Source organism: Setaria viridis, chromosome 9 (assembly GCF_005286985.2).
Source record: "Setaria viridis chromosome 9, Setaria_viridis_v4.0, whole genome shotgun sequence".
Taxonomy (NCBI): Eukaryota; Viridiplantae; Streptophyta; class Magnoliopsida; order Poales; family Poaceae; genus Setaria; species Setaria viridis.
The window spans coordinates 48,072,642-48,097,319 of NC_048271.2; the positions used below are offsets into that span (position 1 = coordinate 48,072,642).

General features: G+C 45.6%; 4 protein-coding genes and 1 long non-coding RNA gene across 5 annotated transcripts; 4 read left to right on the forward strand and 1 right to left on the reverse strand.

Annotated features, from left to right (window-relative positions):
* Positions 1 to 1,203: 1,203 nt before the first annotated feature.
* LOC117837127 (uncharacterized) lies at positions 1,204 to 11,316 on the forward strand. The gene is made up of 25 exons (XM_034716711.2): positions 1,204 to 1,619; positions 1,710 to 1,769; positions 1,862 to 1,954; positions 2,250 to 2,478; positions 2,996 to 3,102; positions 3,249 to 3,311; positions 3,636 to 3,736; positions 4,144 to 4,238; positions 4,473 to 4,493; positions 5,159 to 5,254; positions 5,354 to 5,474; positions 5,592 to 5,750; positions 5,851 to 6,023; positions 6,300 to 6,571; positions 7,007 to 7,108; positions 7,423 to 7,599; positions 7,690 to 7,878; positions 7,997 to 8,238; positions 8,326 to 8,472; positions 8,748 to 8,973; positions 9,169 to 9,300; positions 9,394 to 9,537; positions 10,042 to 10,221; positions 10,496 to 10,555; positions 10,721 to 11,316. The coding sequence occupies exons 1-25, from the start codon at positions 1,329 to 1,331 to the stop codon at positions 10,790 to 10,792; spliced, it is 3,552 nt and encodes a 1,183-aa protein (XP_034572602.1). The 5' UTR covers positions 1,204 to 1,328; the 3' UTR covers positions 10,793 to 11,316.
* Positions 11,317 to 11,441: 125 nt separating this feature from the next.
* LOC117837129 (uncharacterized) lies at positions 11,442 to 12,423 on the forward strand. Its single transcript, XM_034716713.2, has one exon. The coding sequence runs from the start codon at positions 11,829 to 11,831 to the stop codon at positions 12,222 to 12,224; it is 396 nt and encodes a 131-aa protein (XP_034572604.1). The 5' UTR covers positions 11,442 to 11,828; the 3' UTR covers positions 12,225 to 12,423.
* Positions 12,424 to 12,532: 109 nt separating this feature from the next.
* Positions 12,533 to 13,696, reverse strand: LOC117837128 (uncharacterized). Its single transcript, XM_034716712.2, has 4 exons — positions 13,372 to 13,696; positions 13,194 to 13,286; positions 12,939 to 13,076; positions 12,533 to 12,800 (listed from the first exon to the last, which is right to left on the reverse strand). Exons 1-4 carry the CDS (start codon positions 13,582 to 13,584, stop codon positions 12,759 to 12,761), a joined length of 486 nt encoding a protein of 161 aa, XP_034572603.1. The 5' UTR covers positions 13,585 to 13,696; the 3' UTR covers positions 12,533 to 12,758.
* Positions 13,697 to 15,501: 1,805 nt separating this feature from the next.
* Positions 15,502 to 23,908, forward strand: LOC117839030 (OVARIAN TUMOR DOMAIN-containing deubiquitinating enzyme 3). Its single transcript, XM_034719264.2, has 8 exons — positions 15,502 to 15,662; positions 15,768 to 15,888; positions 15,986 to 16,076; positions 16,253 to 16,316; positions 17,315 to 17,420; positions 17,506 to 17,560; positions 17,836 to 17,889; positions 23,576 to 23,908. The coding sequence occupies exons 1-8, from the start codon at positions 15,635 to 15,637 to the stop codon at positions 23,711 to 23,713; spliced, it is 657 nt and encodes a 218-aa protein (XP_034575155.1). The 5' UTR covers positions 15,502 to 15,634; the 3' UTR covers positions 23,714 to 23,908.
* On the forward strand, positions 17,896 to 21,960 carry LOC140221330 (uncharacterized). Its single transcript, XR_011897097.1, has 2 exons — positions 17,896 to 20,981; positions 21,061 to 21,960. It is a non-coding gene; the product is annotated as an uncharacterized lncRNA (long non-coding RNA).
* Positions 23,909 to 24,678: the final 770 nt, after the last annotated feature.

The window sequence follows — 24,678 nt, forward strand, 5'->3', positions numbered from 1 at the left end:
AACCAACGTAAGCTAGGCATATTATTAGGTTCACGAAGCAGCATTGTTTCTTCATCTCGCGGAATGAAATCTAGATATGGAAACTCGCACAACGACAAAACACAGTAACTCTCGGTAATGACTTTATAATAGTTTAGTATACGGACCGCTCGCACGTTGCATTATTTACTGATCCAATAAAAGGGGCATGGCAACACATAAAAGAAAGTTATTGGTCAGCATAAAGAGCACTATGACCCAACTAGTACGATACCGTTCAACCACACCAGTGTATGCAAAAATAATAAGAGTCTATTTGAAAACTTCGAATATCTAGATTTCGTATGAAAATGACAAAGTTTACGTGCACTTGAATTTTGTCATTTTCATATAAATTTTTACAAAACAAGATTGCATCTCAACTTTTGCGACAAAGTAGATATATAGATACACAATGGACGTGCATCGTTTCAATTTTTTTTTGAAAACCTGTAAGCATGGCTTTTAGAGGGGTTTTCACGTTTGCACCGAGGAGGTGGTTTGCGCTGAATACTTCCCTAATAAATACACCCTATCTATCCACATGTTGAATAAGTCTATCCAAAATGCTGAGTTATTATCCAATCAATTATAAGAAAATATTAAATGGCGTATTAGACGGGTAACCTAGGTGAGATGGGGAGAGAAAGCAATACATTTCATAGTTGGAGATCATATAATAATTAAATTAGATTGACATTATCATTTCGATCTCTCATTACTTCATTTTGCTCTTACGGAGAGTCAAACTCATCCTTCCTATATTCTACTCAATTGCTCTAAGCAAGTCTAAAGGTCCTTTTACCTTTCCTTTTATTCTTGATAGTAATTATGTCTGCTTTGATTGGCATTTAGAATTTTATAGACGGAGACGACAAGATAAGTAAAAAAGACACATAACACAATGAAGTTTGCATATATCTAATTAGAATGTTTCGAATTTCCTGTTGCGCGCTTTTATGAAATCTTTCTGAAGCAATAAAATGATGGTTCTACCATTAAATCCTGCCAATCAAAAGAAATCTAATGAGCCTGGGATGGCCCACTTGGCAGCCTCAGTTGGGTCGCGGGCGCGGGCTACCGGCGACGGCCCTCGCAAAACCGGCGCCGGTCGGACCTCGGCCGCAGCGTACGCCCGTGCTGCTGCTGCGGCCACCAAATCCAGTTTGGCGGTTGGATCCAGCGTCCAGCGTTCTACTACGCATCATCTCCTCACTGCACCGCCCCACCCGACCCGAAAAGTCCCACGAGACAGACAAGCCTCTTGCTCGCCGGAGATCTCCCACTCGCCCGGCCCCTTTCCCGCGGCCATGGCCTCCGGGCAGGACTCCTCGGGCACGACGCTGATGGATCTCATCACCTCGGATCCGTCGGCAGCCTCGGGAGCAGGGGCGTCGTCGCAGCAGCAGTCCTCGTCGGGCGGCGGCGGCGGCGGCGGCGGCGGCAGCGGTGTCGGCTCCCTGCTAGGGAAGCCCGCGGCGTCGGCGGCGGATCGCAAGTCGAAGAGGGGGACGCTGACGCAGATCCAGAACGAGACCATCTCCGCTGCCAAGGCGCTCAACCCCGTCAAGGTCCTGCCCCAGCGGAACAGGAAGAAGAAGGCGCGTCCTCGCTCCCCTCCCTCCCCACCGTCGCTTCATTTCAACCCTCCCCGTTCCAGTCTCACTCTGTAGCCTTTGCTTCTCGTGCAGCCCGTCTCGTACGCTCAGCTGGCGCGGAGCATCCACGAGCTCGCCGCGACGTGTGACCAGGTTCGTCCTGCTCCTGCTTCGGTTGGATTGAAATGCATGATGCTAGCTTGGATCTGTTGCCTTTAGCTGCTCTTGTGCTATCCCTTCTGTAGAAAAGTTCCCAGAGGCAGCTTGTAAACAGCGTATTCCCCAAGCTTGCCGTGTACAATTCTGTGGATCCTTCGGTGGCTCCATCTCTTCTCATGGTAAGCTCGCCATTCCTCGACTGCTTTTTGCTCAGCATGCTTTATTTTTGGATGTTAAAACTTAGACTACTCACAGCAAATTCAGCCATGATAGCACCATAATGGCACATGAGATCATCTAATTTCGATTAGCTTGATTCCCACCTTTGGATTTCTTCAATATAAATTAGGTACTCAAACATGTGTTTTACTGAAATCATATACTTAACACAGGCCATGGTTGCGGTAACCTGAGATATTGTTTACTTTAATTATCTTTCTTTTATCTCATTCGAGCCTGCTTCTTTGTTTGCAGCTCCATCAACAATGCGAGGACAGAAATGTTCTGCGCTATGTATACTATTATCTGGCCCGCATACTGTCAGATAATGGTTCCCAGGGTTTAAGTGCTGCTGGTGGCATACCCACACCAAACTGGGATGCCCTTGCAGATATTGATGCTGTCGGGGGAGTTACTCGAGCTGATGTTGTACCCAGGATAGTTGATCAGCTTTCAGCAGAATCCTCCAGCGACGATGTTGAGTGTATGATTTTATACTCAGTGTACATTAGACTTATAGTATGCAAAATCTATGATCCAATCCTACCTTTTGCCATTTAGTCAAACACCTAAACATTTCATATGGCTTCTTATTGGTTGGACTAAAGTCACTTGCCTGCATTTCCTGCTTAGTTTTGTCAAACCTAATCTCAGGTCTTCTTTTTTTTTCTTACTCTCCTTTTGGGAATTGGTTTCCTCTTGGATTTTTTTTCTTTTCTGAAGCAGTATAATGAGAACTTAAATTCCTGGCAAACATATTGCCCTGCATAAAAGGCACTATATGCTCAAGTTTATGAAAAACCTTAGTTGAAACTCAGCATCAAGCTGACTGCTGAACATCTTTGTTATGTGCAATAAGAATTCAATATCACTATTTGAGACTCAGCAAGAACAAAATATTCTATGTCATTAATGTCTTAAATCCTTGCACTTATAATTCCTCGTTGAATCATGTCACTTGGTCATTCATTGTGCTTAATCACTGATGCTGGCATTTGAAGTTCATGCGCGGAGACTTGCGGCCCTGAAAGCACTTACATCAGCTTCCCCTGGAAGTTCTGAGATGATGGAAAAGCTCAATGAAATTGTGTTTGGCATTTTGGAAAAGGTTGGTCTTTCATAATGTCAGTTATGGGTTGTACAGTTACATTAGTCCTTAAACTTTTACTTGTCTAAGGTCCTTTTCTGTTTCCCTGGTCTGTGGCTTTGGAAAACTGACAGTGTTCTCTCTGTGGTATATTTGGATGCTTTCAGGTGGCAGATACTAAACAGAAACGAAAGAAGGGTATCTTTACCAAGCAAGGTGGTGATAAAGAGGTACTGTTTTGATTCAAGAATGTGCATTTAATTTCTGTGGTGCTAAGAACTGTCTGTATACAGTATGGACAATCTATAGTTTTTTTTCTCTCGAACACATGAACTGTCTATAGTTACCATTCTCTTAAGGCATCTGGATGTTGCTGTTTGCTAATTACAAGCATGAAAACACACACTGAATGCTACAGTATACTTAACTTGCAGGTTTTCTACATTATATAGCAAAGATGATGGCCCAATTCACTATCTATTTTGAGCTGAAAATTACAATTCTTCATGATGTTGTGAACCCAACCTTGTGACACTTTTCTATTAATTTTGCAGTCTATCATACGTGGTAATTTGCAATATGCTTCTGTAAGTGCACTAAGGAGGCTTCCACTTGATCTTGGTAATCCAGCATTCCTGCACCGAGCTGTCCAAGGGTAAGTTTGAACTTGCTGTCTTTGTAAAGCTCATTTTAGATTCGCCATCCACCTTGTATTCTAAACCTTTGTTATTTTACAACTTCCCAACTGGACTTGTTTTGCTTGAATGCAAACAGATTTTGGGATGGGAGCATTGTTTATGGTGTCTTGTCTATTGTTATCTTTATAGTCTATGTGGATATCCAATATTAATGTGATTCCTGAAGTAGTTAGTGATTTTGATTAATTTATTTCTCATGTCATCTTAATACATATATCAGGATAACACCTGATCTGGTGTTTATCTGTCTATGAAAAATCTATCTATTTCTGCAAAAGATATTCAGAATTGATAGTCTAATATATATGTAGTAACATACCGCTTCATATTCATCTTGTTCTCATTTGGCTTGATACAATTGCAGGGTTGAATTTTCTGACCCAGTTGCTGTGAGGCACTCATTGTCAATAATCTCTGAAATAGCCGCGAAAGATCCATACTCCGTTGCCATGGCATTGGGTCAGTTTCCTCACATACTGCTCATTTTATTTTGACATGTAGACAGAACATATGCCATTATGTTATATTGTTGGGGGTCCTTCGTGCACTGGAAACAGCAAATACTAAAAAGTTAACTGTAACAGTAGAAACTCCAGTCCAGATCTTTTTGTATATTTAGTCATTATGTAATAGATCTTATTTCATTCCATTTATGTGGTTTATCAATCTCATGTGTGGCTTCATTTTATGCAGGCAAAAGTGCACAGCCCGGTGGTATGTTTCTTCTTTCTTGAACATTTTATTGTTAATGTCTTATTTGAGGTTAATATCTTATCATTTGAACATAAATATACTATAAAGTTATTTGAGGTTAATAATTTGCAACTTTCTCCTTTGCAAATATATGTTTCAAGCAGTTTTTTTGTTCCTATTTTATTCTGAGAAGAAAGATAGAAAACAATTCTAGCTTTCAAATTGATTTGAGCTACTAGAATAAAGATTTCTTGATGTTTTCTTCTGTGTCTGATATAGAGATAGCCTAATGACTTTTATTTTGTGAAGAAGTGAATATATGATAACTGCCCTTCATATATATGCCTTTTAATTACCTTTATTCACTGGCCTACCCACAGGATTAATAAGCAATGTCATATGTTCTCTCTGTGTGTGGGTGGGTTGGGGTTGGGGGATATCTTCCTGGCAGTGCCGAAGCGTTACATGCTCTGAATAATGCAGGAAATTATCGTGTAATTTTTGAACAGTATCTGATTACAGTGACCAGTTTAACGTTGTTTGTTCTAGGTTCCATCTAAAGGGCATTATTACCTCTTAGCGTATATAATGAGTCCTTATTTTGCCAACTTCAGTTATGTTATAATTTTTCTTTTCACTTTGATGTACTTATTTGTGTACATTATCATTGTATCAAATCAAAACAGGAGCTCTTCAGGACATTCTTCATTTACATGATGTTCTTGCCAGGGTTTACCTTGCAAAGTTGTGTCATTCAATATCTAGGGCGCGTGTATTGGATCGTAAGTGCTTTATTTTTGCCTGCCCTGAATTCAGATGTGTGATTCATAATATTAGGGGTTGTATATCAAATTGGTTTTAATCATATACAATTTATGCAGAGAGGCCTGACATAAAGTCTCAGTATAGTTCCCTCCTTTATCAACTTCTTCTGGATCCCAGTGACAGGGTCTGCTTTGAGGCCATAAATTGTGTGTTGGGAAAAGTTGACAACACGGAAAGGTATTAATGATGTGTGTGTGTGTGTGTTTGGGGGGGGGGGGCATAGTTGTATTGTTCAATTGCTTTGCTTGTTACTAAATGGTAGAACGTATATTAATTTATCATCATGTCTTGCAGCATGGAGGACAGAGCTGGTGGATGGATTCGGTTAACTAGAGAAATTCTCAAATTGCCTGAAGCCCCTTCTGTAGCATCAAAGGGTGTTCTGTCAAAATCTAGTGAAAAATCTTCAAAAGCAAGGCGACCTCAGCCTCTCATCAAACTTGTAATGAGAAGGTTTGTCGTATCTTATAACTGCACAAGTGGTTGATCTCCCGTGTTTCCTTTATGCAGCCCCTGGTTCATGGTTGCTTTTCTATTTGTTTCTTATTCTCAGATTGGAGAGCTCATTCCGTAGCTTCTCTCGTCCAGTTCTTCATGCTGCTGCAAGAGTAGTTCAGGAAATGGGCAAAAGTAGAGCAGCTGCTTATGCTTTAGGTGCTTATGATGAGGGGGCCCCTCTTGATGTTGAATCTCTTGATTCTGAACTTGAGAATCCAACAGCTGAAGGTATGATGATGCTATAATATATTTTAATTATATGTTGACACATTCAAGCACTCTTTAAGTGTTAACGAAAATCATACATCCTTCATTTAATTTCGCATTCAGTAGGCTATGCAACTAGGACATGCATTTTTCTTGTAGATTAGATCAAAATTTAAGTAATTTCTCTTAACCATGTATTTGGATGTATTGCGTTTATTTATAATCAAACTGAGGGTCTTGCATAATGCTATTGGTTTTTTAATGTAACCATGCAACTTTTCCATGTTTGTGCTGTAGCTACCCGGAAGCCTAATCCGCTATCCAACGGTCATGGTGGCATGGACACAATAGCAGGGTTATTAGCATCACTGATGGAAGTTGTGCGGACAACGGTAGCATGCGAGTGTGTATATGTTCGAGCCATGGTCATCAAAGCTTTAATATGGATGCAAAATCCACATGAATCTTTTGAAGAACTAAAATCTATCATTGCATGTGAGCTGTCTGACCCAGCCTGGCCTTCCTCTCTCCTGAATGATGTCCTACTGACCTTACATGCTAGGTTCAAGGTATCAGATCCCTTTCAGTGTTTACACTATATATACTTAAATAGTGCTTTGACCTTGTTCTCAGTAAGCTGTTCACTTTCCCTATTTTAATGTGTTATTGTCTGCTGCGTGCATCAAATCACATCTGGTATTAGAAGCAGATTTAACCATTCTGTACTGGCATTGACTATTTACATTTTTAAGTATGGTAAGCGACATTGTTCTTTTAAAAAATGATGCTACCTTTTTTTGTTGCTTTTTATTGGATTTTTTACATGAGATTTATTTCTTTTCATACTTCTTTTTGTACTTTCTCTACCTCCTTTTCGTTTTTCCCATCGCTTTAGTTTTCTAAAGGTTGTATGCTCATGTTTCTTGTAGTTAGTTTTATTAATATCTTTTCCTTTACCTGATTCAGTGACTGACTTTTTTTATTCTGGTTTCGTTACATGATAGGCAACACCAGATATGGCTGTGACTCTGCTTGAGATTGCAAGAATCTTCGCCACTAAAGTTCCTGGAAAGATTGATGCTGATGTTCTACAATTGTTATGGAAGGTAGACTTTTTGCTGTCAAGCTGTTTCGAATGTTATATGAAACCATGTACCAAGCTAATATGCAAGCTGCAAGTACTTACATACATGCATATTGCCATTAGTATCTTACAGCATTTGGTGTGACACTTACGTTAGTTTGGCAATGACTTTACTTTTTCTCTAGAATGACAAGCTGATACGCAAAGCTGCAAGTACTTAAATATATGCATATTACCATTGATGTGACATTTATGTTAGTTTGGCAATTGATTTACTTTTTCCTAGAATGACAATGTGAACTTAGCAAATAAAAAAAACAATTTCTGCCTTTCCAGACATGCCTTGTAGGAGCAGGACCAGATGGGAAACATACAGCCTTGGAAGCTGTGACTATAGTTCTTGATCTGCCGCCACCTCAGCCTGGTTCAATGTCTGGATTCACTTCTGTTGATATGGTATCTGCCTCCGATCCAAAGTCTGCAATGGCACTCCAAAGATTAGTTCAGGCTGCTGTAAGAACAAAAATTCCACTTGGTTAATTTATTCATTGAGCTTTGGCCTTGGAACAACAACATACTGATGTTGTGTCCTTGAATTACCAGGTTTGGTTTCTGGGAGAAAACGCAAATTATGCTGCATCTGAGTATGCCTGGGAGTCTGCAACGCCGCCTGGTACTGCACTAATGATGTTAGATGCTGATAAAATGGTTGCTGCAGCAAGCTCCCGTAATCCTACGCTTGCTAGTGCTCTGACGAGACTTCAAAGGTGTGCATTTAGTGGCAGCTGGGAGGTAGGCCCCTTTGCAGAGGACAATTCCTTTTATTTATGTTTTAGAAAATTATGACAATGTGGGTGAGATGGTATCACCTCCTTATTGTTTTTTTCTCATCTTACTGTTAAACTTGTAGATCCGCATTGCTGCTGTCCAAGCCCTGACTACCATTGCAATAAGGTCTGGTGAACCTTATAGACTGCAGATATACGAATTTCTTCACGCTTTGGCTCTTGGAGGAGTGCAGTTAAACTTTTCAGAATTGCAATTAAGTAATGGGGAAAATCAAGGTGCCAGTGGTACTGGTCTTGGATCTTTAATAAGCCCAATGCTCAAGGTCCTAGATGAAATGTATAGAGCTCAAGATGATCTTGCTAGGTATGCTTTATAAAATTTCTTGTGACTTCTGGAGAACAGTCTTGAGGCGATCTCGTTTTGTAATTCTTTTTTGCTTTGTTTTTGCAGAGATATTAGGCAGCATGATAATAGTAAACAAGAATGGAGTGATGAGGAACTTAAGAAACTTTATGAAACCCACGAGAGGCTTCTTGATTTTGTTTCTTTATTCTGTTTCGTTCCAAGGGCTAAATACTTGCCTCTTGGTCCAACCAGGTACGCACTCTTATAGTTATTCAGGAGCAGTTATCTTTTGTAGATAAAGTTTTTGTTGGCTTGAAATCTTTTCATTTCTAAAATTGCCTAAGAACTAAAAAGGTAAAAATATTTGGTTCACCAGTCAGAAATGCTTTCTTCAGTGATATCTGGAACCTTGTACCATACAATAGACTTGTGTGTAAATGGATGCCTGCCTTTATTTCTTTCGCCGGAATGAAGTATTTTGTTAGTATCCTGTCCCTTGAGATCAATTTTGTTCAATCATATGACAGTTCCAAACTCATTGAGATCTACCGCAACCGGCACAACATAAGTGCATCTGGTGGTCTAAGTGATCCTGCTGTTGCTACCGGAATATCTGACCTTATGTATGAGTCCAAAGATGTACGTAAAGAGACCACTACCATGCAGTCTGGAATCGACCCTGATCTGGCAATGGCCTGGGCAGCAGGTTTGGAAGATGATGATTGGGCAAACAATGCTCCAGCTGTGGATAAAGTAAGATTCTTTGTTGTGTTCTGTTAATTACTCCTGTTATGTATCTGCCTCCCAACTTTTCAAAGACTACTACTTTCTGATATAGATAGCTTACTTTCTAATTTATTTCAGCATACTTCCTTTTTTCTTCGTTGGATGCGCTTAATTTGAGAATGACATTCTTTAACCATTTGGGACTGTTTGATCCAATGATAGGTAAAGGACTTCCTTGCTGGTGCTGGAACTGATGCTCCTGATGTGGATGACGAGGAATACATGAACTCTAGGCCATCAGTTGGCTATGATGATATGTGGGCTAAGACAATTCTCGAAACATACGAGGCAGAGGTAAGTGTTATTACACATGCTCAAGGTTATTGACTCCAGGTGCTTCTTAAATGTGTGTACAGATAATCAGGCCTTGCTTTTTATCTGTTGCAGGAAGATGATGGTAGGTACTCTGGTGGATCCTCTCCTGAGTCAACCGGTTCTGTTGAAACGTCCATATCATCCCATTTTGGGGGCATGAACTATCCGTCATTGTTTAGTTCAAAACCATCAAGTCACGGGGCTTCCCAACAGACGGTATTTCTGCTTCATCCATGATGCTGTTGCTATGTTCTTTTCTACTTAGACCAGTCTCAGTGCATGATTTCATCGCACTGTTACCATGAGTGCCATGTCAACTTTTCAATGAAATGAAACTGTCACTCTCAGTGCATAGTTTCATTGCACAGTTTCATAGATAGCCTAAATCATTTAATTTTTGTGTTGTCCTATGACCAAATGTGTCATGCCATGAAACCATAACATGCTTAGTGCAAGTTTCATTGCATTTCATGGAACCTGGTAACTGTGCCAAGTGGGTTTCATGGGGATGAAACTCTCTCCTCTCTCCTCATAAATAGCCTGCCAAGTCAGCAGCTTTGCTAACGTGGCATGGGATTAAATGCCCATGAAACTCCCATGGCACTCCATTGAGACTAGCCTTACTGTTGCTGTCTAAGTTAGACAAAACAGATACTGTGGGTACAGTTTTCAAAATTTGGATATGGTTCCTGAATCCTGATATGTTTGCTTTTGCTTCAGATACGTGAAGAACCACCATCATATTCAACATCAGTACTGCAAAGGAAGGAGTCATTTGAAAACCCCCTCGCAGGGCGTGGAGGTCGAAGTTTTGGATCCCATGACGATGAAGATAAGAGTTCTAGTAACCCTCAGTCTGGGAAAGCATTGTATGACTTCACAGCAGGTGGTGATGATGAGGTAATGTCAATCCTTCTATGTTCAGAGGTTGACAGAACGTTCACTGTTCTGAAATCTTTTCTTTGTTCTGGGGCACTGAGGACAATCTTTGGTGTTTTTGGTGATACTGTAATTCACTATCTTAGCTATTCGAAAGAACTGTTATGAATATATTACTGTAATCATCTACTTCAATAGCAAAATGAGCAGAAGAAAGTCATTGTCAAATTAACTGAGCTGACTTTTTTCAATTGAATGCTAAGACGAGAGCACTTATTCATGTAAATTGTTTCAGTTGAGTTTAACCACTGGGGAAGAAGTGGAAATTGAATACGAGGTCGATGGTTGGTACTATGTAAGTTCTCATTGCGCACTTGATTTTACTTGTTCTCTCATTACAAATAAATAGCCTACCCCAACTTGCTTGGGACTGAAAGGCTATGTTGTTGTTGTTGTTGTTGTTGTTGTCTCATTACAAATAAACAGATTCTAAAGTTGGCGATCATTTTTATTTGTTCAGGTGAAGAAAAGGAGGCCTGGAAGGGATGGAAAGATGGCAGGTCTGGTTCCTGTTCTGTATGTGAGCTCATGATAATGGCCGTGTGCATATTTGTCGACACTTGTTGTTCAAGCGGTTTGGAGACCATGAGCACAAACCATGAGCTTAAGAATGGCAGGCAGGAATGCCCTTGTGCGATCTTCACACAAACTTGTTAAGCACCTAACGACTCAGCCACATGGCTTCATGGAAGGTATCCTTACGATGCTACAATGTTCTTGCGGGGCGTGATTTACGTGTTGATTTGGGTTGTACACCACGAGTCCATTCAATTGATTGTTTTTGCTGAGGTCGTCACTTGCTTGAGAGGTTAACCATTCATCTGTGCCATTCTGCTCTGTCGGCATTCAAGAAGGCAGTTTCACGTCTCCAGTTTTATCAGTTGTGCTATATATATGTAGTCAAATTGTAGAGGCATCATTTCCCTCTCCCCGACCATTATTTTGATCTTGTGTATTGGTGTGATTCAAGTAGTGAGTAGTGATGTAAATTTTGTTTCAGAATGGATTATGTAGTATATACAACAGTGAAATCACATACAGCATTGTTTTTATTTACCCAGGTTGTGTGACCCTTCTTTTTTCCAATCATCGAGTTTTGTTCACTATCATCGTGCTACAGTTTGTACCCCAAGTCATGGACCTTACTAGTGCATGAGCTATGGAATGCTAAATTCTCGACCTGTGTGGTTGGGTATATTTTTTTTCAATCACAACCAATGTTTTAGGGCAATTACCAAGCTTTCCCTTGTGCTATGTACCCACTGGATGCTTCTTACCCTGCTCCTCGGCCCTCGCCATTCGTCTTCGGAGATATCGCCCTGTCGGCTCCGTGATGGCAGCTACCCTCAGTTTTAACGGGCATGGTACAAGGCGGAGCAACTTTTGGCTCACCTGTACCCGGCATGCTCTCTTGCTCCGGACTCCCAGATCGCGACGTGTATCCGAATGATCGGATCAGGATAAAGGAGAGGTAGCGACTGAGCAGCAGGCAGCGAGTAGGTTGGTAGGTATCCGTGCACGTCTCACCAATATACCGCAAGCCGGGGAAACCGACCCCGACGCGCGCGATGGGGAGGAGCGGCGAGTCGGCGGGGGCGAGGCGGCAGTTCGGGAGCATGGACGAGTTCTGGGGCTTCTACCTGAGCCAGCACTCCAAGCCGGGGACGCGGCGGTGGCACTTCCTCGGCACCCTGGCCTCGCTCGCCTGCGCGGCGCTCGCGGCCGCCACGGGCCGCGCCGCGCCCCTCCTCGCGGCGCCCGTGCTCGGGTACGGCATGGCGTGGTACAGCCACTTCTTCGTGGAGGGCAACCGCCCCGCCACGTTCGGCCACCCCGTGTGGTCCTTTCTCTGCGATTACCGCATGTTCGGGCTGATCCTCACCGACCGGATCGACGCCGAGCTCGTCCGGCTCCGCATCCAGCCTCCGCCCGACGACCCGGCGACCCCTTCGCACCAGGACTGATCCGCCTTAACCTCGGTGCTCGTCTGTCTTCCCTACCTACGCGTAGCATGTTCGAAGTGAAGGCCTAAATGAATCGTACCAGCGAGCAGTCTGTCTGTGCCTGCTTCATGGTAATATCGGTAGTTCGGTACCAATAATCACACAAGTTGTATCTCTAGATACAGATGATCAGATATGACATGCTCATGATTTTCCGTGATTTCTCCGATCGTATTACCTCTTTTCTGTTTAGTTTGACTACAAGCGAATCCGAAATGGCATCGAATTCTCACTTATTTATTTAGAAGGATTTGCAGCCGAGAAATTGATTGACTACTGAACCATGATTAAAACTTTATTTCCTGCCAATCAGAGGCAGAACACAGAAATCCAATGCGAATCGCGAGCTTATTTGAAATTCAAGATTACAGGCATTTTGATGCAGAATAGCAAAGATACAGACATCACTAATCCTGTAATAACACAGTGTGGCTTCTTATTTTCCTGGTGGCATCACTTGTCTGAATTCTCCGCGGGCCGAGGATATTGCATTGCTCAGCTGTCGCTTCTGCTCGGCTTGTCTGACGCCGGATACACCTGAAACGAAGCCACAGCTACTTGCATTACCAACGCGTTCGTGAACAGACACCATATGGCTCGTTGGTGACAAGTGTCGACACGCCAAAGCAGCATAGGATAAGCTGGAATCATTCGTGCCCGTCTGCCCGATCTTACCGTGTCAGCCGACGGGATCCATTCGTTGGTGGCAGGGTTCCCCTTGCAAGAAGCATGGCGCTCCGCTGCATCGGGGTCTTCGGACAGTTTGAAAGAGGCGCCCTTGTCTCTGTCCATCCCGATGAAGCCTGTTCCGGTCTGCTTGCCCGGCGATATTGGGCAGAGTCGAAGGACAAAAAAGTTAGTTAAGTCTGTAGCTCATAAGCAGGTCACGGAAGAAAAAGGGAGGAGCAGGAGTGAGCCAGCAGTAGTAACCGTGTGGTGCTGCTTGCCGACGCCGCCGAGATCCTTGTAGTACTCCGTCTCCACGAACTCCTCCCCGACCTTGCCGCCCTCGTACACCAACCTCTGAAAGAAACAACGTGTCAGCCGCTTGAAGAAGTTCTGGCTCAAGAGAGAGTTAGGCAGGGGAAGAGGCCGGGGGATGGGAGACCTCGGTGTGGGCTTCGAGGTCTTGGAACTTGTCGAGCTCCGGGTGGGAGCTGTCCGGGACGATCGCGTCGGCGTACACCGGGGAGTGCTCGCTGCGGGAGGGCTTGGTGTGGCGCTTGGGCGCCGCGTCGTCGAAGTACCCCCGCACCTCGGCCTCCCGCGCCGCCTCGTCCTCCGGCGACAGGTGCGCGTCGCTCCGGTTCGGCCTCGACATCCTTCCTTCCTCCTCGCTGTCGCGTCGCTACTCGCTAGGCTTTGCTCTTTGTCTTTGGGCAGTTGGGATCAGGTCGAAGGCGCGCGCCGTGCTATAATGGCTGGCGCGCGCGAGTGGGGAGACGTCGCGATGGCGCCGTGGGCCAACGAGATATCTGTGACGAAGGCGTTGGAAAAATATCTCGAGGGTGGTAGGCGTAGGTCGCTGCCGATGGTTTACCAGGAGGTGGACGGCTGGTGAGATCGTGAGAGGTGAGGAATGCTCGTGCCGGGCGAGCGGCCGCCGCGTCCGGTGCCCGGGGAGACCGTCTCGCGTGAGGGGTGGTAAAAAAGATCGGGCTAAAATACTATATGATATTAAGCTAAATATATGTACGTCTGAGTTGGGATTTTAAGAGAGGTATAAGAGCTATGATCTGTTACCACCCGCAGTGGGCTACTAAATTGTGTTTTTTTCCTTTGCTCCGTGTAACAAACGCATATACGTATATACAAGTGTGGTAAGAATTGTTCAGATTGTTGGAAACACAACTGGTCTAAGCAGTGTAATCTCGTATCATATTCACATCTTCAGATACATGGACAAAAAAGAGGATCAACCAATGCCTTAAAACGTAACTTCGTTGCACAAATTCACCATCCAAATAGAAAGCCTTGTTACCGCTTGCACGGCTTTGTATAATTCTTTGTTTCGTACATCTTTAGGCTATTCTCCATTCTTCTGACCGCACTGCCTATGTTAACTTTTTTTTGAACCGTATCCGTACGAATTTTTATTGATATAGCAGAAAAATATAAGACTACGACTCCGTGAGGCTATAGGCAGGAAAATGAAAAAGAAAGAGCCTATACTCACCCAGTTAGATTGGGACATCGACACGGGTAACACTCAACTCAAAACTGCCAAAAACGGCCGGTTGGATTAGGACCTCAACGCGGCCGCACAACTCCACTTGACAACGACAGCCATACCGAAAGCCTTATCGTAGCGCCCTCCAACATTCTTACTCTCATGTAGTCACCGAAACCTCCCGGCGTGACCCCGTTGATAGGGACCTAAGAGAAAGCAGACCGCATCGCACCAAGAAGGCCATCGCCATGTGGGATCCTTCGCCATAGTGCTGCTGCAACACCACACTCCATCTGACAGAGTGATACCATCAGATCCGGACCTCTCGCAGGCTGTCTCGCAGTCGCCACCACGAAAACACAAACACATGGGGTCTCGCCACGTCCAACGTTGGACTCCACCTCACTCTCGTCGCCTTGAAGAAAACACCGCACGCGGGGACCTCACCACGTGCGCCACAGTATTCCATGTCATGGATCCGTTCTATTGTCGCCATTCTAGGGCAAAGCTTACTTTAACTGAAGGTCACCTGGAGCTACACGATGTGGCTGATGTCTTGCACGACAGAGCTGTCCACACAACCTTGCCGAAACAACGGTTGGCAGCAGCACAAAATCGTATGAAAACTCAAAATGATCGTCATCGGACTGATCGTTAGGGCAGTAGAGCAGGTATATATGCAATGATAAGAAATTGCCACGATCTAACAACTACAAAGGCTTGATGAACTATTTTGATCCACGCTAGCCGTACGGCGATCGTTAGCTGTGCAGTTCAATCTATCATACCCTACATGAATCTGTTAACTGTGAGTGCAAGATTTGGACCACATTTCTGTAAAATTTCTGCATTTCAAACATGTGCTTTAAGCTGTCATCGATGCAGTTCGGATGGCGAATTGAACATTTTTCAAACTGAACTTTATACGCACACCTCTCTAAACTCTGTAAATGATTGTCCTGCTTTAATGCTTACTCGAATTCCAGAACTTGAAAAGGAAAAAAAAAGAAGGCGACACACAGCTTGTGTGAAAGGCCAAGCCCACAAGCAAAGCGTTGGGCTGTGGCCTGTTTCGTTGCTCACACCACGGCGGCGGGCGGCGGCGGCTGCCATTTATCCAAAACAGGCCACGCCTTGTCCCCCTTCTTCAACCTTCCGCTGCTGCGAAGCAGTGCGGGAAGATTGCAGGATTTGCGGCCGAATGGCGGCAGCGGTGCGGCCATCGAATGGTTAGTGCCTGCTCGATCCTTCGCTTCCTTCCCTCAACTCGTTTCGATGGTATCATGTGGTATCCCGATTCCCGCGCGTATCTGACTCGTTGGCGGTCGTCGCAGCCACTCTCCTCGCACGCCTCAGGGAGGGCACGGCCAAGTTCGAGCTCCTCGAGGACCCCGCGCCCGCGCCAGCGCCGGCTTGGCCCCGGCTCCACTGCTTCGCCAGAATTGCCCCTTCGCTGTGCGTCTGCTTATTCTTTCCCGGATTTCTCTCAACACATCTGAATCAATTGCAGCTCGAGCAGAGTGAAGTTGCAAAACTTGTTTGTTATGTGCAGGAGGGGCGGTTGGTCGGCGGCGCTGAACAAGGTTGAGCATTACGGGGTTCAGAGGGTCACCGGAGATGGCCGCTGCATGTTTCGGGCGTTGGTAAGTTGTCGCATAATCTTCTTCTGTGTGCGCGTAGTATGATGATTATTGTGAACCTTTATTACTCGAATCTATTACCTTCGAGTTTGAATTCTAGTTGAAACAATGTCTCTTCAAGCGGTTTTTGGCATCTATGCAAATTCACATCACAGAGAAACCCGGTGCGTTGCTTGTAGGCTAAAGGAATGGCAAAGAATAAGGGGATTCCTTTGACCCCGAGGGAGGAGTTACAAGATGCAGGTAGCCTGAAACAATGCCTCGTACATACTCCCTCCGTCAAAAAAAAAAAGTCATTCTAGAAATTTTAGGACAAATTAACAAGAAGGTAAAATGACCTTGTTTGCCCCTATTTATTAGCCATATTTGGTGCTAATTGACAGCTGCATGCACATGCACATACCATATAGAGTAAAACGACTTGTTTCTTGGACAAATTTTGAATCATAGAATGACATGTTTTTTGGGACGGAGGGAGTAGATCAATTTCTGCATCATGGATTTTTGTTTCTGTTTACTTTTAGCCTCATGTGTAGTTAAAGTTTTTGCAGTTGATATAGAGATAATGTGACGTGTAATAACAGTTGCTTTGTGAAAAAAGTACATGGAGATCTTCCCCCCTCTTGAGTTTACTATCATATTACGAGGTAGCACATCCACTTTAACGACCATAGAACTTATTCGCATGATAGAACATGAGACAATTAGTATCCTTGTCAATTAAAAAATAAACAACAGTGTCATTTGTTCTTATAAGATTTCAGCATCATACATCCATTTATGATGCCAACCGAGAGCTTTTCAAATTCAGTTCTTATCTTTGACTTGGAGGAAAATTCTTACAACATGCATTAATTCATGGTTTCGAAACTATGTGGTATAGCAGTATAGCATTTCCAACTTACAACCATATACTAGAAATAATGCTGGGAAACTAATGTTGATTTTGACTAAAAGTATCTCCCACAACAATCCAGATATCTGGCCAGATTCGGCAATCATTTCAGTTTTTAAACATATATTATATACTGCACATTGCAAATTCTTACCTGTCTGTCAGTTTACTCTAAGGTTTTTTGGTTTTTGCAAGCTACTTTAGCCTTAGATGAACATGAGAAGATTCATCCGTCACCTGTGGGTGACCGTGTTGTATGAATGCATCACCAAAAGTTTACCATGCCTTCTTTGAATGGGACTTTATTGTTGATATATTCGAATTAAATTAATATCCCATTTCATAGATGATTTACGGATGGCGGTGAAAGAAATTATATGTGACAGCGAGACTGAGCGGCAGAAGTATGAAGAAGCTGTTATAGCAGTTACCGTGGAACAATCCTTGAGACGGTTAGGCTCCTATGCCTTCCAACTTTGCTTTGACGGCATGAACTGAATTGAATTATTGTTGCTGACTTATTCCTGATTTTTCTAGCTACTGCCAAAGGATAAGGCGGCCAGATTTCTGGGGTGGAGAGTCAGAACTCCTGGTATAAGATTTCACATTTTCACTGTTCTAAAAACTTAAAATATGTAATTTGTGTAATCATCATTCGGTTATCGGATTAGATACATGGAGAATCTGATTAACATGATAAGAGCAGTTCATGCACCCATTTTCTACTTTTGTTGGACTTCTGGAGGTTCTAGCCAAACTAGTGTTACTTGTTAGATGGAGCAGAATACTAGTGCCTATATATTTTTTGGATTATATGAGTTGGTATGATCTTTGACATAATTTGCACATATCATTCTCTCTTTTCAGGTTTTGTCTAGACTGTGTCGGCAGCCAATCATTATTTATATTCCAGAGCGCGAGGTAATTCCACTGTCTTCGGGGATAATGCATTTAAAGAGAAGTGTCGGATTTAGTGACCGGCAGTCCACTAGGGGGTTACCCAGGTGGTAGATTTGTAGGCGGGGGAGATCGTAAGGCTGATAACTCGAATGGTAACACAGAGACGCAAGGTTTAGACAGGTTCGGACCTCCAGAGAGTAATACCCTACGTCCTGTGTTCTGGTGGATTGTATTGCTGATCGTAGATGCGAAGAGTTAACGTGAGGTGTGATGAGTCACCCTCGGGGGTGCCCCTGGCCGCCTTATATAGGCTGACGACCTAGGGTTACAATTGGATAGGATCTAATCCTAGTCGGTTGATACATGGAAGGCAATCTGAGTCGGTTTACAACAAGTATCCCGTGATATCCGGGCTGAATTGATTCGCCCGGCCTTCTAGCTTGTGCTCCACGCATCTTTATGCCTTGGCCCGCACGGCATGGTCGGGCGGGCCCACTTGTCAGGGCTGACCAGTATCCTGGTCGATGGGGACCCGTAGGTACCCTTATCCCTCAAGCCCCCAAGTGATGTGGAGTCGAACAGAAACCTGACGGATGCGCAACGAAGCTTGTAATGTACTCAGCTGAAGGTGCGGTGTCGTCATAGTGATGGAGAGGCTGCGCGGTGCTAAAAAAAGGAAGAAAAATTGAACCTTCCACAGGCGTATGACCAAATGCGCATGGCTATGCGACTATCGAGCTCCGAGATGTCTGGCATCCTGTAGATCGAAGGAAAGCACATGGAGGGCGTCGCAAGACGCACTCCATATGGAGTAGCCCCTGAGCATTGAAGCGATTAAAGTAATTGGTCCAATGGTCAAGAATCTGATGTATTATTTCCGTCGTAAAAGGGATACAAATATAGCGCTCAGCCCCCGAGCGCGAAGACTGGTGGAGCCACGGAGGCACGCCGTGAGACTTAACGGAAAACCCGCGGGTTCCGTCCATCGCTTGCGGCGTAACAGCAGACATGCGGATTCCGTCGCTAGATTTACGCTGTCAATGCCTTCAAAAGCCGAAGAGGCGCGGTTTCCTTTTCATTTCCACTCCACTCGCCCCCAAGTGTCACTGCCGCCAACGCCATCGCCGCCGCGCCTGAGAGCCCTAGGTCACGCCGCCACGTCCGCAAGCCACATCCACCGCTCCTCCGCCCAAAGGCTGCAGTCACAGCCGCCGTGCTGCCATTCCCCGCCGCATGCGAACCAAGAGGTCCGCCTTCATCAGATCTGTGTCTCGAGGAGTAGAAACCGAAGAAATGGTGACGGAGTAGGCACTAGATCCATCCATGTATTGGGTGAAATCCGTGATGTCGGAGGAGAGGATCCAAGCCCTCGTCGATCGCGCCCTGCTCGGTTCCAAGTCCCTCCTGGAATGGAAGGCGATCGCGGGCCAAGAGTTCCCCACCGAGGACAAGACCGAAGCTGTCATCTTTGCGGCATTTTTCGAGCGGGGGTTCAGGATCCCGACGGGGGATTTCTTTCGCGGGTTGCTAGGGTACTACAAGATCGAGTTAGTGCATCTCAACCCTAACTCCATTTTGGACATCGCAGTTTTTATCCACCTTTGGGACGCTTTCCTCGGAATTCCTCCCCATTTCAATCTGTGGAGATATCTCTACCAACTGAAAATTGTGTCGACCAAGGGGAAGCCGGGATTGATCGGTGGTTGTGGATTTTCGCTGCAGCCAAAGAGGGTCCTGGAGTATTTTGGTCTGAAGCTCAAGGACTTGAACAAGGGGTGGCATAAGGAATGGTTCCTTATCACCAATCAGAAGCCTGAGCTGCCGCCCCGCCTCGGGTATGCACCCGTGACAATGCCGGAGTGGTCGAACCAGCCGACCTCCACGGAAATGGTCCAAGTGAAGCAACTGTTAAAAGAGATTGCCGACCTAAAATGTCGTGGGCTCACAGCCAGGGCTGTGAGCATCAACTTTTGCCGGAGGTTGACACAGCCGATCAAGGACAGGGTCCATCCGGCGTATGAGTACTCGGGGCTGTTGGATCCAACCCGGGACGCACAACGGAAGGTTACCTAGGAAGAGGTTGCCGACCGGATGTGCAAGTTCTTCGGTGGCGTCATCAAGAACAAGCACTGCCCCAAGGCGTACTCCCTCATGAGGTCGGTCGACCCGGTAAGATCTTGATTTTCATCGTTTCACTAGGAGTCGGACTCATCCTTTGACGACTCTGACGAGGACGTATCGGTCTAAGGCAGCGGGACGGAGGTCGGGGGCACGGTCCTACTAGGTAGCGGACACGCCAGGCCGTTCGCAAGGTGTTGGAGTCCAAGGTGCCAGAGGCAGAGAAGCCGGAGGCCGAGAAGAAGAAGCAGAAGAAGAGGGGTGCCACGTAGTCGAAGGCACCCGCCGTGGCGGCGGCATCCTCTACGGAGACCTCGTCCGGGGTGCCGAGCGATGCCTCTGAATCGCCCAGCCCGACCGCCAAGAAGAAGGCCGTGCTCCTTGGGACGACCGCAGTCGACGCGGAGTGGCTCAAGGAGCAGCTGAAAACGGAGATCCGCGGGGGGAAGCAGAAGGAGCCGATCTTGCCGCCGCCATCACCTCTTCGCCTAAAGTTATGAGCGAAGAAGAGCACGTTGTGAGTCTGATCATGGCGTCGTACATTGTTGGAAGTTTGTTTGTACGTTGCTTAACTCTATCCCTATGCTGCGCCGACCGAGCAGGGAGGCGGTGATAGAGGATGACTCGAGCCTGGAGGACACTGGCGTCGGGACCCATGCGAAAGGTCGGACTCCTGAGGCAACCATAGGGGCTGCATCTACGATGTCTGTCCAAGCCGGGAGCGAGAGTAACCTAGTGGTGGGACCTAAGGGGCCCGAGCCAAGGTCTTCATTGCGCTAGGACGCCGCCGTATCCGCGCCCGGGGCCGCAGATGCCAGTGTTGAGGTGCAGATGGAGGAGACCCCCAGGGAAGCGCCAACGTCGATGCCCACGTGGAGGATGATTCCGCCACCCTGGACTTCTTCGAGACGGCCCTGGCGCAGGATGTGGCTGCCGACAAGAGGGATCTTGCCGTCCTGCAGGAAGCCTCGGCCAAGGTCGGATAGGTGTTATACGTAAGTTGACCAACCAATCTTGCTGTTGACTTCCATCCTTATCTTCCATCTTTGAATTGTTGGAGTAACTTTTGTGCAGAATCTGGCCAAGCGTGCGCACAAGAGGGCGTCCGCCATCCACTGAGCTGAGGAGTATCGCCTTAGGCCGAGCGCCTGAAGGCCGAGCTCAAGAAGGCTAAGGAGGATGCTGCGGAGCAGATCCGACAAAAGGACCGGGAGATCGAGGAGCAGAAGATCACCAAGGAGGTCCAGGGTGACCTTAGCGCTTTGCTGACTGGTACGACTTCATCCCTTATGGAGGATCTAGCTTGGGTAGATAAGGTCGGTATCTTTTCTTGAGTTCCGTTACTTTGTAGATGCCCAGAAGAAAGAGGAGAGGCTCAAGAGAAACCTCAAAGAGTGCAAGGCCGCCAATGCCCGACTACAGCAAGACCACGACGTCGTCGTGCGCTGTGAGTATGATGTGTCGCGGAAACTAGCCTATGAGGCCAACTTGCACAAGGACATGGACCGATGCTTGATTGCCGCTATGAATAGCCTCCAGCATGATCAGGTGGTTATTGTAGGGTTGGAGCTGGAGCTGGAAGGTCTGCGGTCGGACACGGGCTACATGATGGACATGGTCCAGCCCGAGGCCAATCCTGCCGAGCTGACGCCGAATGCTGGACCGACTGAGGAGTTCTCCTGGTTGTCTGAAGGTGCCGATGAAGGAGACCACCGTGGAGTGCGCGGAGAACGTCATTGTGCTTCTCAAGACGCATTTCTCTCGAGTGCCGGTGGAGCGCGTCGGAGCGGGGGTAGCCAAGGGCTTCGATCCTGATAGCCTTCTGGAGTTGGCCTTCCAGTATCAACAGGCTGCAGAGGAGGTAGTCAAGGAGTTGGACTTGTAATAGAAAAAAACTATGATGTGTATCATTTTGTGTCATGAGACAAGTAAACTAGTCAATTAACTTATGTAAAGGTAAAACTCCTTCCCTCCCTTGGTATGTTTGACAGGACACCGTTTAGGGTTAGGGCGAAGCGAGGGACCTGCAACTCACTGCAGTCCGGAAACTGGGTAGATTCGGTGGGTCGTTAGATTGACTGCATGAGTTTTTCGGAAAACACGGTAGCCGAGTTCTTAATGCTAAAAGGGGCGCGGGAAGAGCCCTGCGCCGACCTTCCGGGGCGTAGTGCTGCCTTGGAGAGGTTGATGCACTCAACAATGGTGTTGTTGATGCAATCTAGCCCCACGATTAGATTGGAGGGTGTGGGTGCGCGGGTTGCCGCAAGGATACGCGCGATCCTCTCTGAGAGAGAGAGAGAGAGAGAGAGAGAGAGAGAGATCGCCGACCTGCTGGGTAAGCGGCATGATGATCCTCGGATGAAGGCCTTGCTCCATTGACGCAGATCCGACGGATGCCGAGTTGGCGGCGGAGACTGAGTCAGCGATGAAGGCGGCGGAGTCGGAGTCCACCGACATGCTCCCAAAGCAGAGCAGGTTGGCGAGGAAGTCTTTCATGCTCTTAGGGAATATGACGCTGAGGCGGGATGCCATCGAGCTCGCTAGGGAGGATCTCACGATCACCCCTACTTGGCGTGCCAACTGTCAGATTTGGTGACTGTCAGTCCACCAGGGGGTTAGCCAGGTGGTAGATTTGTAGGCAGGGGAGATCGTAAGATCAAGAACTCGAATAGTAACACAGAGACGCAAGGTTTAGACAGGTTCGGGCTTCCGAAGAGTAATACCCTACGTCCTGTGTTCTGGTAGATTGTATTGCTGATCGCAGATGCAAAAAGTTAACATGAGGTAGGATGAGTCACCCTCGGGGGGTGCCCCTGGCCGCCTTATATAGGCTGAGGGCCTCGGGTTATAATCGGATAGGATCTAATCCTAGTCGGTTGTTACATGGAAAGTAATCTGAGTCGGTTTACAACAAATATTCCGTGATATCCGAGCTGAATTGATTAGCCCGGCCTTCTAGCTTGTGCTCCACGCGCCTTCATGTCTTGGCCCGCACGGCATGGTCGGGCGGGCCCACTTGACATGACTGACCAGTATCCTGATCGGTGGGGATCCGAAGGTACCTTTGTCCCTCAAGAAGATAATCAAATGTACGTGAATTTTTGAACTATCATTGCCATGCAAATGAACTGTGGCATGGTAACATAAACGATTTATATAAAAATAAGATAACACTGCAAATATTCAATAAAGCAAGCAAAGGTTAAAGCAAGCATAGCACTAAATGGTTTGTATAAATTATGTAGCGATGTTGAAAATAAGCATTGCATGTCAGATATCAGCTTCTATGATCTAAAGCTTTGAATCCATAATGTTCTTGGATCTTGTTAATTGTCAATGTTTTTCTTAGAAAAAATTTGGTAGAGTATGAATGTATTCTTACTAAAGCAAATTGATGAAAAATTGTTGGACAATATCCTCTTTCTACCATCATCGGATATAGAATTCTTATGTTGAATTAAAGCGCTGCCTTTTGTTTCCTCGGAAGCTATTGTGTTTATATGTAGTATACTTTCATATGTTATAGCTGAACCTGAACTCTTCACTTTGTTCCTTCAGCTTGGCTCATATCTATCCTGTATGTTTACAGTACCATGGTCGTGGTAATGGCTTCATCCCCATAGCTGAATATGGATTGGAATTCGCCAAAAATTCAAAGAATTGGAAGAAAAAGGCACCTGTAAGACTTTTATATAGCGGGAGGAATCACTATGATTTGCTGGTTTGACATGGTTGCAGTGCTATCGTTCTTTGGTGCGTTGTCACTCCATGGTTGCATTTTTTTTTCTTTTTATTCTTATGCCAGTTGTTTAGCCAACAATAGCATTAGTTGAACTACCAAAATATCTTTCCTTTTTTTTTTGGCGAAAACCAGTATGAAAATATCAATTATGAAATATAGATTGTCGTTCTATGGGTTGTATGTTCGCTGATTGTGCTTATGATGCTATGATAGTGGTTCTACCGTTATTTTTAGAGTCATATACAGCCATTCTATGGAGTTACTAACTGCAGATTTCGAGCCAAGACGCCGCATGCCCGCATGTACTGCAATCCTGCCCTAGTGAGGCCAATGCTATTTGCCTGAGATTTGTTCGGTGGCGCGTCCAAGTTTTTGACCGGTTGGTGGCCGGCAGGATAATGGATCGTTTGCCGGAGTTGTGGTTGAGGGGCAGTACTATATAGTCTATTGGATATGTTTGAAATCGAATTATTAGTAATCATCGTGTTGCAATTGCAAGCATATAGTTGACCGGAATCATGTATTGGGTCCTTGCATGAGCGGGCTGGGGGCTGCATCTCGTCTCTTTCCCCTCTATATGTTCACTTCGTCCATAACAGTACTTCACTCAGAGTCTTCTTTCCCCATCACACAGCAGTTAGCGGCGACTCCAGGGCGGAACTCCGATCCTTCCTCTCCGGCGCCCTCGCTGGTGACGGAGGTGGTGGGGGCTAGGTCAATCGGGGGTAGGTCGTGTAGATATACTACTTAGTGAGGTAGGTCGTGTAGTTTATGTTTTCTGGTGGATTTGAGATACCCACCGGTTCTTTTGTCCCTCCGAGGTATGTTTGATCAGTACATCATGAGCTAAATTTTAGCTCCTAAATTTTAGCCCCTAAAATTTAGTTTTGCTGGGCTGTTTGGATCCATGGACTAAAATGGACTAAAATCCATAAATGCTGTTCAACAAA